Source organism: Rattus rattus, chromosome 7, assembly GCF_011064425.1.
Source record: "Rattus rattus isolate New Zealand chromosome 7, Rrattus_CSIRO_v1, whole genome shotgun sequence".
NCBI lineage: Eukaryota > Metazoa > Chordata > Mammalia > Rodentia > Muridae > Rattus > Rattus rattus.
In genome coordinates this window covers 126,358,108-126,374,035 of record NC_046160.1, presented here as the reverse complement: position 1 = coordinate 126,374,035, position 15,928 = coordinate 126,358,108, and the positions used below count along the sequence as shown (strand labels likewise).

The 15,928-nt window shown below is 52.7% G+C and overlaps 1 protein-coding gene across 2 annotated transcripts in view; it reads left to right on the top strand.

Moving 5' to 3' along the window:
• The first annotated feature begins 1,243 nt into the window (after positions 1 to 1,243).
• The window catches only part of Degs2 (delta 4-desaturase, sphingolipid 2), a 16,856-nt gene continuing 2,171 nt past the window's right edge, over positions 1,244 to 15,928 (top strand). The window contains exons 1-2 of one of the 2 annotated variants that reach the window (XM_032908408.1): positions 1,244 to 1,415; positions 14,013 to 14,755. In XM_032908408.1, the coding sequence (XP_032764299.1) occupies positions 1,334 to 1,415; positions 14,013 to 14,755 (825 nt within the window). In that variant the 5' untranslated portion in view covers positions 1,244 to 1,333. Of the gene's footprint in view, positions 1,416 to 4,460; positions 4,549 to 14,012; positions 14,756 to 15,928 lie in introns of those variants that run through there. The other variant, XM_032908410.1, reaches the window with a different exon arrangement.

Genomic DNA, 15,928 nt, shown 5'->3' with positions numbered 1-15,928 from the left:
GTTTTCTAACCCTTGACCTGGGCCGGAGGAAGCAGCAGGTGGTGCCTAGAGGGCAGAACAGGAACCCAGACAGAGGCTTCAAGATGGATGATCACCGAGGTCAACATAAGGCAAGTGCTTTGACCTTGGCAGCTCTCCAGGTCAGAGGTTGGGGGTTGGGTCCAGTTACAGGTCTGTCTATCTTCATCCCTACTCGTTTTCTCATCTGGCCTCAGTTCCCTCATTTGGCGACTGGTGGGATGGCAGCTGAGGGCTGGTTTGTCGCAGCTATGGGCTCTGCCTCTGTGGCCCAGGCCCCCATATGCTACAGTGGGGCCAGTGTGTGGCCGAGTGTCTGTGGAGACATCCGTCGTGCCCACCCAACTCCAGAAGCCGCTGGCTGTCTAAGCCCTCCTCCCCCACTCTAGGTGGGACTGAAAGTGGTCCATGCTGCTAGGCTTCCGGAAGAAGACTCTGTCTTATGTCTGCCTGTGGTGGCCTTGTCCGCTGTGCTAGGCACGGCTATAAAGAGATTTTCAGGGAAAACCAGAAGCAAGGGGAGAGCAGATGAGACCTCTACTGTCACCCGTCACAGACCCAAGTCCTCTCCTGAAGAATGTCTGAGGCTCCTCCTCATCTGCTAACCCCCTAAACACCAATGTCCTTCCTTTTCTCTGCCTGTTGAACTTCTACTTGTCCTACAAGGTCTAGTGTAGAAGCTGCTCCAAGACCAATCTGTGCCATGGCACAGATCACCCTGAATCGTTTCTCTACCTCCAGCCCTCACGGTTGATTCTTCTGCACTTTTATTGTGTCTTTATGTCCCTCTACCGCGAGTGCCTGAAAGGGACACACGGGAAGACTGCTGGGACCTGCCTGTTCCAAGCTCTAGATACCTCTCTTCCCAGCTCCTCATCCCCCAACGTTTCCTCTTACTCCTCTGTGGGGACCTGGACTCCAGGATCAGAAAGCCCAAACACCCAAGAGTCTAGAGCCCAGTGTGAACTGCGCTCCGTGGTGAGGCAAGCCAGGCGCGGAGACAGGTGTGCACCGGAGCGCGCCGCCTACAAGTGGCAGCTGGCGTTGCCACACAGCCAGGAATCCAAGGATCCTGTGGGTCTCCTGCGGCCCCTGCAGGGCTGGCAGGGTGCGGGCGTGTCTGCACCTCCCAGACTTCTTGGGTTCCAGGGGACCACCGCGACCCGCCCCCAGGTCCGCCCACGAGGCGCCTTAGCCTCAGCCCCGCCCCTCGCCCCCGCCCGGGTCCCTAGGTCCCCGCCCGCAGCACCTGGGTATCCTGCGACAGGTGAACACTGCGTAGCAGAGAGCTCGCTAGAACTCCAACGTCCCCATCATGGGTAACAGCGCAGCCCGCAGCGACTTCGAGTGGGTCTACAGCGACCAGCCGCACACCCAGAGGCGCAAGGAGATGCTCGGTGAGCGCGCGCGAACCTAGCTGGGCCCAGGTGGCCACAAGGGGATGGATAGAATATGGGCGGGGGTGCGCGCGGGGGTCCGAGGTGGGGTGGCAGTGGGCCAGCGCGTGCCGCGGGTTCTTTGCCTGCAGCTAGTAGGCGCCTGCTGTGTGCAGACTCTCTTTTTTTTTTTTTTTTTTTTTTTTGGTTCTTTTTTTTGGAGCTGAGGACCGAACCCAGGGCCTTGCGCTTCCAAGGTAAGCGCTCTACCACTGAGCTAAATCCCCAGCCCCATGTGCAGACTCTCTTGCTTCGGAGCCAAGCCAACTCACAGCAAATACGTGCGCTCTGGCTACACCTGCCCAGGAAGCTGGGGACAGCTTTTTCCTTGAGGACGCGGGAGACCACGAAGATACCACTGAGGGATCGTGGCTTTCCTGAAGTGGACCTCTCCGAGGTCCCAGGGTGGGCACTGTCATGCGGATACCCGCTGCGCGCTGGAGTCTTGGGCACCATGGGTGGAGGAGGGTGCTACCTTCCTCTGATATTTCCAAACCTCTGTGCTTGGTCGTCTCTCACAGCGCTCCCTTCTCCCTCCCCATCTCTTTGGCACCGGAGCATCTGTTAACTCTTGTGTTTCATCAGATCGGCTGTTTCCGGGGGGGGGGGGTTAACTCGAATAAGTTTAAGTTGCATTTATTCAACCGCCAACTTTTTCGTTGCTGGTGGTATCCGGGGCTGGTGTCTCCGGTCTCCAGGTGGTCTTGAAGCGACTGATCTTTTTCTTGATGTTTTTTTTTTTCTTTTTCTTTTCTCATTCCTTTCCTTTTCTCTCTCTCTCTCTCTCTCTCTCTCTCTCTCTCTCTCTCTCTCTCTCTCTCTTTCTTTCTTTCTTTCTTGACTCTTCCTGACAGCCTCTAAATTGTGCAAGCTTCCCTCTGACTTTAAACGTCTTTCAAATTCAGGGCATCTGGGCTGCCTGCGGCTGCTGCAGTTGAGGGCTCGGGACCTGGAAACTGCCCTGTGGGTTTGTTTTTTTGTAGTTGTCTCCCACACGTCTAGGTTAGCCATCCTCCCTACTCTTGTGAACTTACTGGGCACAGCGAAAGGGGTCTCGGTTCCTCCTCCTTTGCCACAGGAGTAGGTCAGGTGCCTTGGCTGAAATGCCTGAGGATGTTGAGGCAGAAGCAGGGGCCTCCTCGGCTTCTCCCCTGCCTCCTCTGCTTCCCTTTCTGAATTCTCTGGGCACCTGGCATTAGTAGAGACCTGTGGACAGGGACAAGTGCTCATGGGATCCAGACTGACCGCGCCTGCGCACATGCACGCACACACACACACACACACACACACACACACACACACACACACGCACGCACGCATGCATGCACACAGTTCTGCAAAGTGTTGTGGTCACAGTGCCTGGTAAGGCAGTGAGAGGAGGATGTAGGCTTCCCCAGGGATGGGAGCTGGTAAGGTATCTGGACTCTAGGATACATGAAAAGTTCCTGCCCCCCATCTGCACAAGTGGGTTTCCAATTTATGGTCCTCTGTTCTCTGCACGGCAGAGCCAGCTCTCTCCATGGCAGAGCCAGCTCTCTCCATGGCAGAGCCAGCTCTCTCCATGGCAGAGCCAGCTCTCTCCAGTTCCTGTTGGCTTCAGAGTTGTTATAGATGAGCTTGATATCTGGGTCCTTCTGCCTCTGCCTTCCTACTTAGGGTATTACAGACACCCGGCCTCACTTCCAGCATCTGTGGTGTCAGGGAATCAACCCTGGGCTTTGCACACACTAAGCCGCATTCTGCCCGTGGAGCCCCACCCCAGCCCCAAAGATCTCTTTCTAACCGAGAAACCGTGAGCCTTAGAACACACCCAGACTTCCTAGAAGATTGGTATGGGGAAAGTGGCAGGGCTGGAGTTGTGCGAGGCCGAGGTCCCAGGCACAGCAAGAGAGCTGTCTTCTCTAGGGAGCTCTGTTCATGCCCCTGCTGTAGGCCTCTGGCTTCCTGATAACCTGTCTGGTTAGTACTGGTGACTCTGGATGTGTGTTCTATCACCTGCTTGAGCTCTGGTCTTTCCTGCTTCACCGGGCATGGCTCAGCGCCCCCTCCTCCAGGAAGCCCCCACCCACCCCACTGGCTGCTCTGATGGCCCTGGCCAAGCAGGTGGTCACCCTGGGCTCAGCACCCCCAGCTCCAACTGCCCAAGCTTTGGTCTCTGTGGCAGAAATTCTGTGGCTGGCAGAAAGGCTGTTCCCAGAGCCAGGATGAATCATGTCGACATGAGGAAGTTGGAGCTTGGGCAAGAGGAAAGAAAAGCCATCAGAGAACCTTCCTTACGAAACTGCTGTTCAGACTTGGGAGGTGATGTGTGAAGCATTCTGGCCAGGATCCCCACAAATGTTCACAGTAGCTGTTACTGTTAGCCTCCTGCAAGCAGGGCTAGACTCACAGAGGATGGGACAGGTGTCATGCTGTCCCTGGTTTCAGCAGCCTTGGGGGAAATCTAGAACATTCTTGTTCTTTCTGTTTCTGGAGGAGAAGCCATTTGCCCTGTGTTGGATAGCCAAGAGGTCACTGAGGCCTGGGTTGCTCAGGTCTGGATGCATGGCCCACTGCTGTCTGTCTACACCAAGCTGACAGGTGTTCGGTCACTGAGTCTCCCAAACAGGTCCCAGGAAGTCATTGCTAAGCGTCGGCCCCAGTGTTCTGCGATAAGACCGAAGTCCACCTCCTGTTGTCGCCTAAGGCGAGGCCATGCTTTCCTGGTACGGTGCCCTAAGAAAATAGGGTTCCATGGCAGCATCTAAAAACATGCTTTCTGGGACAAGGTAGCCAGGAAGCCGATCTTTTACACACCAGGCCAGGCCCAGGAACACAAACTTGGGTTTGTTTCTTTGAAGATAGCTTTGTAATTTTGTTTGCTTTAAAAAAAAAAATGAAAGCAAGGTACACACACACACACACACACACACACACACACACACACACACACACACACACACGCAGGAAACCAGGAAATAAAAGCCGAGTTATTGGATTGTTTGCTTAGGAAAAGCCAGGCTACAACTACTCTCTACGGCAATGGCCTTTGAAAGATCAGAAAACCCAAATGCCGCCGGAGAGTCTAGGGTACAGAGGGAGCTGCCAGGGGAAGGTGAGGTTCTGGTCACCCAGCCACAGACACACAGACTCCAGGGTGGCTGGCAGGAAGCCTGCCTCTTGCTGGGATCTGCAGGGGTCTGGTTGAGCCTATGGCCTTCCCTGCCAGGTCCAGCCCTGTGGCTGCCTCTACTGCTATGGTCTCCCTGGGAGCCTGGTCTTTTGTGCCCCAGGTATAGGACCATGGTTTTGTGGTCAGGGGTGGTTCTGAGCTGAGGCCTACAGTGCTGTGCTATGCAGGGATGGGAAAACGGGGGGTGTACGGTACAGGCTTCCGGCAGGTCGGGAGGCCCACTGTTCCCTGCTATACCCTCCATTGCTGGGATCTAGCCTAGTCTCTGGCCTGTTAGGGGCACCCAGATGCTGACCCTCTAAAGTCTTCTCTGCCTTTGCTTTCTCCCCAATCTGGGAGGCCCAGGCGTCTTCCCGGCCTTTGTAAGCATTGTTCCATGCTGCAATGATTATTTATTTTGTGTGGTTCTAGAGACGGAAACCAGGACCTGGCACCTGCTAGGCCGACGCCATGACCCTCCCACGCCCAGCTAGATTTTTTTTTTTTAAATATTTTATTTATTTAATGTATATGAGAACACTGTAGTTGTCTTCAGATACACCAGAATCCGTTACAGATGGTTGTGAGCCACCATGTGGTTGCTGGGAATTGAACTCAGGACCTCTGGAAGAGCAGTCAGTGCTCTTAACCACTGAGCCATCTCTCCAGCCCCCGATTTTTTTTTTTTAAACCTCTTCGTTAACTGACTCTGCGTGTGCTCTGCAGAGTCTTAGCTTCTTCGCACAGGAACATGGTGGCGACACACGCACACGTGTGTACACAAATGCACACTCACATTTGCACACGTGCATACTGGCATGCGGTAAATGTGAAATCGCCGGATCCCCGGGAAAGCACCCAAAGCCCTGAGTTGTGGCACTTGCTGATTTCACTGTTTTCATCATGGCTCGTTCCCACATTCCTCGGCGCACCCCTGCAGTAGAGCTAGGGTAGATCCCCACACTCTGGTTCCTGTGCTCAGAAGCCCTGGGCGCCAACCCTGCCCTCCCCTGTCACCTTCCTCTCCCTTGCTCTTCTTTAGGATGCCACACCCTCAACCTTTGTCCTCAGGTGGAATTCTGTATGACGTCCTCACTCAGTGCTGGGGAGAGCTCGATTGTGTCTGATGCCCAGTAGCTCTGGGGATTGAGAGAAACCAGAATCAGTGGACCCTCCAAACACCTTTGCCATTCCTAGATGAAGGCCGCCAGGATCAGCCCAGGTGCCAGATGTGTGCTCTGGTGAGGGTTGCTTCCTTATTCTTATCATGTCTTTATGCAGCTGAAAGACGAGGGAACACTCTGGTCTACTGTCTGAGGGAGCACTCTGGTCTACTGTCTGAGGGAGCACTCTGGTCTATTGTCTGAGGGAGCACTCTGGTCTACTGTCTGAGGGAGCACTCTGAACCACTGTCTGAGGGAGCACTCTGGTCTACTGTCTGAGGGAGCACTCTGGTCTACTGTCTGAGGGAGCACTCTGGTCTATTGTCTGAGGGAACACTCTGGTCTACTGTCTGAGGGAGCACTCTGGTTTATTGTCTGAGGGAGCACTCTGGTCTACTGTCTGAGGGAGCACTCTGGTCTACTGTCTGAGGGAGCACTCTGGTTTATTGTCTGAGGGAGCACTCTGGTCTATTGTCTGAGGGAGCACTCTGGTCTACTGTCTGAGGGAGCACTCTGGTCTATTGTCTGAGGGAGCACTCTGGTCTACTGTCTGAGGGAGCACTCTGGTCTACTGTCTGAGGGAGCACTCTGGTCTACTGTCTGAGGGAGCACTCTGGTCTACTGTCTGAGGGAGCACTCTGGTCTATTGTCTGAGGGAGCACTCTGGTCTACTGTCTGAGGGAGCACTCTGGTCTATGTCTGAGGGAGCACTCTGGTCTACTGTCTGAGGGAGCACTCTGGTCTATTGTCTGAGGGAGCACTCTGGTTTATTGTCTGAGGGAGCACTCTGGTCTATTGTCTGAGGGAGCACTCTGGTCTATTGTCTGAGGGAACACTCTGGTCTACTGTCTGAGGGAGCACTCTGGTTTATTGTCTGAGGGAGCACTCTGGTCTACTGTCTGAGGGAGCACTCTGGTCTACTGTCTGAGGGAGCACTCTGGTCTACTGTCTGAGGGAGCACTCTGAACTACTGTCTGAGGGAGCACTCTGGACTACTGTCTGAGGGAGCACTCTGGTCTATTGTCTGAGGGAGCACTCTGGTCTACTGTCTGAGGGAGCACTCTGGTCTATTGTCTGAGGGAGCACTCTGTTCTACTCTCTGAGGGAGCACTCTGAACTACTGTCTGAGGGAGCACTCTGGTCTATTGTCTGAGGGAGCACTCTGTTCTACTCTCTGAGGGAGCACTCTGAACCACTGTCTGAGGGAGCACTCTGGTCTATTGTCTGAGGGAGCACTCTGGTCTATTGTCTGAGGGAGCACTCTGGTCTACTGTCTGAGGGAGCACTCTGAACCACTCTCTGAGGGAGCACTCTGAACTACTGTCTGAGGGAGCACTCTGGTCTATTGTCTGAGGGAGCACTCTGGTCTATTGTCTGAGGGAGCACTCTGGTCTACTGTCTGAGGGAGCACTCTGGTCTATTGTCTGAGGGAGCACTCTGGTCTACTGTCTGAGGGAGCACTCTGGTCTATTGTCTGAGGGAGCACTCTGGTCTATTGTCTGAGGGAGCACTCTGGTCTACTGTCTGAGGGAGCACTCTGGTCTATTGTCTGAGGGAGCACTCTGGTCTACTGTCTGAGGGAGCACTCTGGTCTACTGTCTGAGGGAGCACTCTGGTCTACTGTCTGAGGGAGCACTCTGGTCTATTGTCTGAGGGAGCACTCTGGTCTACTGTCTGAGGGAGCACTCTGGTCTATTGTCTGAGGGAGCACTCTGGTTTATTGTCTGAGGGAGCACTCTGGTTTATTGTCTGAGGGAGCACTCTGGTTTATTGTCTGAGGGAACACTCTGGTCTACTGTCTGAGGGAGCACTCTGGTCTATTGTCTGAGGGAGCACTCTGGTCTACTGTCTGAGGGAGCACTCTGGTTTATTGTCTGAGGGAGCACTCTGGTCTACTGTCTGAGGGAGCACTCTGGTCTACTGTCTGAGGGAGCACTCTGGTCTACTGTCTGAGGGAGCACTCTGAACCACTGTCTGAGGGAGCACTCTGAACCACTGTCTGAGGGAGCACTCTGGTCTATTGTCTGAGGGAGCACTCTGGTCTACTGTCTGAGGGAGCACTCTGGTCTATTGTCTGAGGGAGCACTCTGGTCTACTGTCTGAGGGAGCACTCTGGTCTACTGTCTGAGGGAGCACTCTGGTCTACTGTCTGAGGGAGCACTCTGGTCTGTTGTCTGAGGGAGCACTCTGGTTTATTGTCTGAGGGAGCACTCTGGTTTATTGTCTGAGGGAACACTCTGGTCTATTGTCTGAGGGAGCACTCTGGTCTATTGTCTGAGGTCTACTGAGGGAGCACTCTGGTCTATTGTCTGAGGGAGCACTCTGGTCTATTGTCTGAGGGAGCACTCTGGTCTACTGTCTGAGGGAGCACTCTGGTCTATTGTCTGAGGGAGCACTCTGGTCTATTGTCTGAGGGAGCACTCTGGTTTATTGTCTGAGGGAGCACTCTGGTCTATTGTCTGAGGGAGCACTCTGGTCTATTGTCTGAGGGAGCACTCTGGTCTATTGTCTGAGGGAGCACTCTGGTCTACTGTCTGAGGGAGCACTCTGGTCTACTGTCTGAGGGAGCACTCTGGTCTATTGTCTGAGGGAGCACTCTGGTTTATTGTCTGAGGGAGCACTCTGGTTTATTGTCTGAGGGAGCACTCTGGTCTACTGTCTGAGGGAGCACTCTGGTCTATTGTCTGAGGGAGCACTCTGGTCTATTGTCTGAGGGAGCACTCTGGTCTACTGTCTGAGGGAGCACTCTGGTCTACTGTCTGAGGGAGCACTCTGTTCTACTGTCTGAGGGAGCACTGTCTAAGGGCACTGATCTCATCACAGGGGCTCCATCTTGTGACTTAATCACCTGAGGCACCACTTTCTAACCCATCATGTGAGGATCTGAGTTTGGGCTGCCTGAGTTCTGTCACATGTTAGCATGGCACATGTTCTGGGACACTGCACTTCTTTCATTTTTAGCAGCCTTATGGCTGTATACTAATATATCATGCACATCCTTCCTTGTTAGGCCACCCTCCATGCTCTTTAGTCTGTGCCATGACCCAGTTTGAGAATACAGCCATCACCCAGAACACTTTCTAGGGCCTGAGGCCATTCCCACCCCAACTATCCTGGCATCTTCAGTGGGTAAAGTTCAGTTTAAGGGTCCAGCACAGCATTCGGCCCTCTCACAATGCCTTAGCCAGGACACTATGTGCCCTGTATGAGCCTCACATGCCTGTCCCGAATTCTAAGAGGGACCCATTCCCCTCTCATCAGCTGGAGATCCTCAGAGACCTGGATCTGAACCCACCACCAGGATAAAAAGCAAGTCTAACAATGTCAGTGAGGAGGCAGCTAGGAGACTCAGAGGCTCTTTGAACCAATGGTTTTCGTTTGTTTGTTTGTTTTGTGCTGTACTGAATCTTCCAAGGGCCTCCCACATGCTGGGTCAGGGGCAGGCTTGCCTATGGCTCAGAGCTGGGCTGGGAAAGATCAAAGCAGTGGGAGACATTCTCGAAGTCTGTTGCAGAGCTGGGAGGAAGCTGTCTAGGAAGACTTTGGGGTGCCTGGATGACGACAGGCTGGTCTGACGCCCCATCATCAGCTCTGGAGGGGGAGGGGCTGGTGGGGTGGTGCTTGTTTGAGCACTTTGGCCTACTGCCACCGGGTGGCAGCGTCATCACCAGGCAGTTCGGTGGAGGGAGCTAGGCAGGCTCGACTGCCGGAGGCTCCTGTGACACAGGAGGCAAACTGGCTGCCATGTAGACAGACTGGTCTTGTGTATTAATCAGCCTCCCTGGGAAAGAGGTGGGGGAATCCTGCCCTGGATGGGGTTGATCCAGGCTGGGAGGGACAAGGCATGGAAGTTCCAGAGTGGAAATGATGAGAGACCTTACTGGAAGGACAATACTGCAGATCAAAGAGAGGGAGAGGATCTCTATCTCCGTGTGACAAGGGAGGAGTGGCAGAGTGACTTGCAGCTGGCAGTCGCTCTCTGGTGCTCTCTTGGCTCTTGACTCTGTCCCTGATGACAAAGTTGACGAACCAGGAAAATTTCCGGGAAAAAAACAAAAACATAAACAAAAACCAAGGCTCCTCAGAGGTACAGGTTAAGAGTGTCTTTTGGGTGGGGTCCTCACCTCAGGCTGCAGGTCCTTAAGAACAAACGCACTAACATGTAAGGGGCAGTCAGGCCTCTCGGATCCAGTGGCCTCATACCCTGAAGGAACATGCCACCTGCACGTGTCCCTAGCTCCGTGGGCTGTCGGGGAAGGCACATCAGAAGTGGAGCCTGAGAAAGCAGCTTGAAAGAGAGACACCAGCGGGAGTCTGAGGCTGCTTGGCTGCAGGGTATTAGAGACAGCTATCCGGGCAGGGCTCCAGAGTGTCTAGCAGAGGCGTTCGTAGGGTATCCAGGCTAGAGGCTGGATACTGCCCACGTCCATGGGGAGAAGACTTAAGTGGTATGCCCACTGGGCAAAGGGCTTACCAGTAGCGTGGGGCACCAGAAGCAGCTTGGTGAATCAGGGTGGGCTGGGGAGGGGGTAGACTGTCTCTCTATGGGAGGTCCAGTGGAGGATCCGAGGCTAAGAAGGGGCAGCTAGACCTCAAGGGCACAGTCGAGTCTTTGGGGATAGGAAAAGGGACACAGGACTTCTTGCAGTGGTCTGGGCAGAGGGGAGGGAAGGGTCATTAAGCAAGCACCTCCATCCAAGTCACTGTAGCTAGGCTGTGTTCTCAGGTGTACCACACATGCTGGCCTATATCTGAGCTAAAGCCTAGACTCAGCCGCCCTGAAGTCCACCTCCTTGAGGCTCTCTTGACACAGGTGTGGCTAGACCCGCCCTCTCGTGCTGATGTTTGACTCCCTTCCAAGAGGAAGCAAGGGCAGCTGCCTTATGGAGGCCTTCAGCTGAACCAGTGGGTTCCTGGTCAGGAGCAGAGAGGCCCGCTGCACCTGAGGGAGGCCGTAGGGTGAGGCAGGTAGACACGGGGGACTGGGAACAGCTGGCATGCACTGACTGAGACACTTTGCATGTGATTTTCCTGGCGGGGACAGAACCTTCCTGCAGATGTCCTCACCCTCCCTGTCATGAAAACATGCCACCTTCCCCGTGGTCCTGTGCTCCCCCCATGAGCAGCACCCCTTTTCCTGCAACACTGAGGCACTCCCTGGTGGTATCCTGATCCTGGACCTTCACCTGCTCCCCAGCCCCAATTCTCCAAGTAGCAGCAGGTACATCAGTCCCCTGAGTGAAAGGCCAGAGTGGCTCACACATTCATCTCTCCTGGGTGCCTGATGTCCTTGCCGAGCCCAGTGGGATGTTGCTGGGGGTGTGCCCTGCTGGCTTATCCATCGTGCCAGGACTGGTAGACAACAGGGCCCTCAGAGGCCAGGTCGAGTTTGGCTGGCCTCTGTCCCACGGCTGGGAGGAGGAGGAGGAGTCCCAGAATGGAGTCACCAGTTGTGGGTGTGTGGCACTGTACAGTATTCTTTGCCCTGGACCTTAGTGTTCTGGCCCTGCCTTACTGGGTGGAAACCTTCATCAGCAGAGCAGCAATCCTGCAAGCCCATGGGGGAGCAGGTTCCCTGCTGTCTCCTAGCTTCTGGAGTCATCTGCCTTCTTCACAGGACTTCCTCTGTGTTCCAAGACAGGTGGCCTCACCCCTCATGCCCCATTCGGTCCCGTGGCTCCCAGCTTTGCTCTTGCGTGCCCGGAGAACCTTGCAATGACTTCGATGATGCACGCATGTCTTCTTGACCTTTCACCGAAGGTGGTCACAGGCTGTGGGGTTAGCATGTGGGCATTGTAGGGGGGTGTCTTGTTCTGCCCGTGACTGGTGCTAAATGTTCCCCTCCATTTGAAAACAGGCAATGTGGGCAGCCTGGGGCAGCTTGGTTTCCTAGAACCCAGGTTCTTCAGATACCTGAGGGCCATTAGGCAACTGTGGGCAAAGTCGAAAGGGAAACTGGTGAGTCATGCCCATGCTCCATCAGGAGCCTCTCCAAGCAGACCCTGGCAGCCCGCCTCAGCTTGGCCCTGAACTCTCTTAGGCAGCCTACAAAGCCTTGTCTTAGGATCCTGCCGATTGCTCAGATGAGGTGCTCGGAAGCTAGGGGTTTTTGTATGCTTGTTTTGTTTTTATGAGACAGGGTTGCCCTGTGTAGCCCTGGCTGTCCTGAAACTCACTCTGTAGACCAGGCTGGCCTGGAACTCACAGAGATCCACTTGCTTCTGCCTTCCGAGTGCTGGGTTTAAAGGAGTGTGCCCTTACTGTCTGGCCAGACTTTTTTTTTTCTTGTGATAAAACATATACACAATTTACCTATTTATTTGCTTGCTTGCCTATCTATATATTTATGTATCTATCTATCTATCTATCTATCTATCTATCTATGTATCTATATGTCTATGTATCTATATATCTATGTATCTATGTATCTATGTATCTATATATCTATGTATCTATATGTCTATGTATCTATATATCTATCTATCTATCTATGTATCTATATGTCTATGTATCTATATATCTATGTATCTATATATCTATGTATCTATGTATCTATATATCTATGTATCTATATATCTATGTATCTATGTATCTATATATCTATGTATCTATGTATCTATATATCTATGTATCTATATATCTATGTATCTATATGTCTATGTATCTATATATCTATGTATCTATATATCTATGTATCTATGTATCTATATATCTATGTATCTATGTATCTATATATCTATGTATCTATGTATCTATATATCTATGTATCTATATATCTATGTATCTATATATCTATGTATCTATATGTCTATGTATCTATGTATCTATATATCTATGTATCTATATATCTATGTATCTATGTAACTATATATCTATGTATCTATCTGCTTGCTTGCTTATTTATTTGTTTATTTATTTACACACACACACACACACACACACACACACACACACTCACAGGCTCACGCAGCCCAGGCTGCCTCAAACTCACTATGTAACTGAGATCGGTCCACCTCCACGCCCACGTGCTGGGATTACGGGTGTCTGCCAGCACTCTCTGTTCACGCAGCGCTGGGGTAATCCAAGGCGTTGTGTACAGAAGGCAACTGGACTGCTCCCTGACTGTAGGAGTGCTGGCTGGAGGCATTAGTCACAGTCACATGTTCCGTAGTTCTCATCACTTTGCACACAGCCCCGCCAGTTCCAGTGAAGGCCATAGTCCTTGGGAGATACTGTCTACAGGTCATTCTTGGGCAAGGCACATCGAGGCCACTGTCTGCTCACAGGGTGGTGGAGCTGCTGAGCACTGCTGTTGGTTAACTGAGGTACCCTAGATCCTGCTAGACTGGTTTTCCCATCTGCAGGACAGTGGGGACCCCATCTCTGGGATGTCTGTTCTCATCCAGGGAGCCAGGGGACAGACAGGCCTGGCTCCATCTGGTCCATCTATCTCGGAATGTAGCCATCAATCATTCTGGGTTTCTGATGGCGCTGTTCGTGGATGCTCTCTGATGGCCCTCCTGTAGGACAGCCCCGTGGTCTCTAGAAGGCACAGCTATCTTACCCCCTACCAAGGCACCAAAATCTAAACGTGTTACTCTTCTATTTTTCCTTTTTGGTCCTCCTTGGCTAACTTCCGCGTGAACCATTTGTTCCTTTTCTAGAATACAAAATCCAAAAATGCACAAACCATACAAGGACGGACGCTTGCTGCTGTGTAGAGAGGTGACGTTTTGTTAGCTTCTCTGCAGTGCTTATTTGTCTTAGAGGCTGCCTCCCAAGTCATGCCTGTCCACCCCAAGTGCCTGAGAAGTCTGGGAGTGACCGATCCACATCCTCCTTCTCTGGCCATGTCGCAGCTCCTAGTTGCACATGACGTGGGTGTGTTCACAGGAACACGAGACTAAAGGCTCTACGGTTACTTTGGTTTTGACATGTTATCTCCATGCGACCTGTTGTGGTGCCTGCACTTTACTTCAGCTGGTGGCAAATTCCCCTGGCCCTGGGACATCTCCCCTGACCATCCTGAAGGTGGTCAGAGGCAGGGCCTTTGCACCCCACAGTCTAGACTGCAACTCTTCCCAGACATGAATTATAGCGATGACATGCCTCTCTAAGGCCCGTGAGGGTATGGGTTGGACTGCTGTATATTTTCAGGGACTGCTGGGGGCTGAAGATGGGAGTCGGTAGGAGAACAGGGTTCAATAAACGCGGAATCACTCATAACTCTTGTCTTCCCTATAGCCAAGTACCCATCCATCAAGGCCCTGATGCGGCCAGACCCCAACATCAAGTGGACCGTGCTGGGAATGGTACTGGTGCAGGTGCTGGCCTGCTGGCTGGTACGGGGGCTCTCTTGGCGATGGTTGCTGTTTTGGGCCTATGCCTTTGGCGGCTGCATCAACCACTCACTGACACTGGCCATCCATGACATCTCGCACAACACTGCCTTTGGCACACGCTGTGCCTCCCGCAACCGCTGGTTTGCCGTCTTTGCTAATCTGCCCATTGGCCTACCTTACGCCACGTCCTTCAAAAAGTACCACGTGGACCACCATCGTTACCTGGGCGGAGACGGGCTGGATGTGGATATCCCCACGGACTTCGAGGGCTGGTTCTTCTGCACACCGGCCCGCAAGCTGCTCTGGCTGGTGCTTCAACCCTTCTTCTACTCACTCAGGCCACTCTATGTGAACCCCAAGGCGGTGACGCGTATGGAGATCCTCAATGCCCTGGTGCAGCTGGCATTTAATGTCACCATCTTTGCCCTCTGGGGGATCAAAGCCATAGTCTACCTTCTAGCCAGCTCTCTCCTGGGCCTGGGCCTGCACCCTATCTCTGGCCACTTCGTGGCAGAGCATTATATGTTCCTGAAGGGCCACGAGACTTACTCCTACTATGGGCCTCTCAACTGGATTACCTTCAATGTTGGCTACCACATGGAACACCACGACTTCCCCAGCATCCCCGGTTGCTACCTGCCACTGGTAAGTGCCTGCGCTGAGCTTGCATGGGAGGAGCGGGGAATGATGGGAAGGGCTCTGGTTATTCCCTGCCTGCCTTGTCCTTTGTGTGTTGGTAAGGGGATGGTCCCTGGCAGCAGGAAAGTCTATACCACAGAAGCCAGTGCCTGCAGACGGAGGAGGCAGAGCTGAGAAAGCTGTTTTCCAAGGGTGCAGGTTAGCAACTTAGGTTAGTAGACTGCAGGAACCCTGCTGATGGGCTCCAGTCAAGTGCTTGTCCCATATCAGCCTCCATTTCTGTAACAGTGGACACTGTGAGATGTGCCCTGCTTCTTATCTCCTGCTCATTGGTGCGCATGTCTTATCACAGCCTTGTTACAGTAGAGGCAAACTGTCCCGGCCTGGAGCTGGCTAGGCATTACAGGTGTGGATCTTGTCCTTGCATCCTATGGGGACTGGCTGTAGCGACAGGGAGGGGAAGCTAAGAAAGGGAGGGTGAGCGAGAGGGACAGGGGGACAGGTCTTGAATGACAGGTGTGGAGGGGCAGCAGTGGGGGAAGGGACTCCTGTCTGAATATGTTTGTGTATGCTTTCCTTGGGTGCTAACGAGTGTGTGTGTGTGTGTGTGTGTGTGTGTGTGTGTGTGTGCGCGCGCGCGCACGCGCGTGTGCCACAGACCACTCAGACGGAGGACACTGAGGGAGAAGCAGGGCTCTGGTTCTCGGGAAGGCACAGGTTCGGTGCAATGACCGACACAGCACACTCAGGGTGGTTTGAATCTGCTGCGATTTTACTGAAATCTGCTTTGTGGTTATATACAATGCTTGAAAAGGAACTAACTTTTTGGCCCCTTGCCAGGGTACACTCAAACAATAACCAAGAAAAAGTTTAACAGTTTTCATGAAGTTCAGAACAGAAAGCAAGACAGGAAATAAATTTTCCTGAGAATGAGACTGGTACCAGACGGTGGTCATAAACCTCATTTACCTCAATCTCTAAATATCATCTCTCGGATAACAACAGGGCAGACGGCTGTAAGGAGTCTTTAGTCTTTTACTCTCTCTTAGCCAAAATTCATGTAATTGTCTTTTTAAAGCTAGGATAGATCCTTTTGATAATAGGCAAGCATGGGGACATGATCTGGCCAAGCGTTCTATAAAATTTAAAGAATAATATAATACTCTCTTTCCATCAATA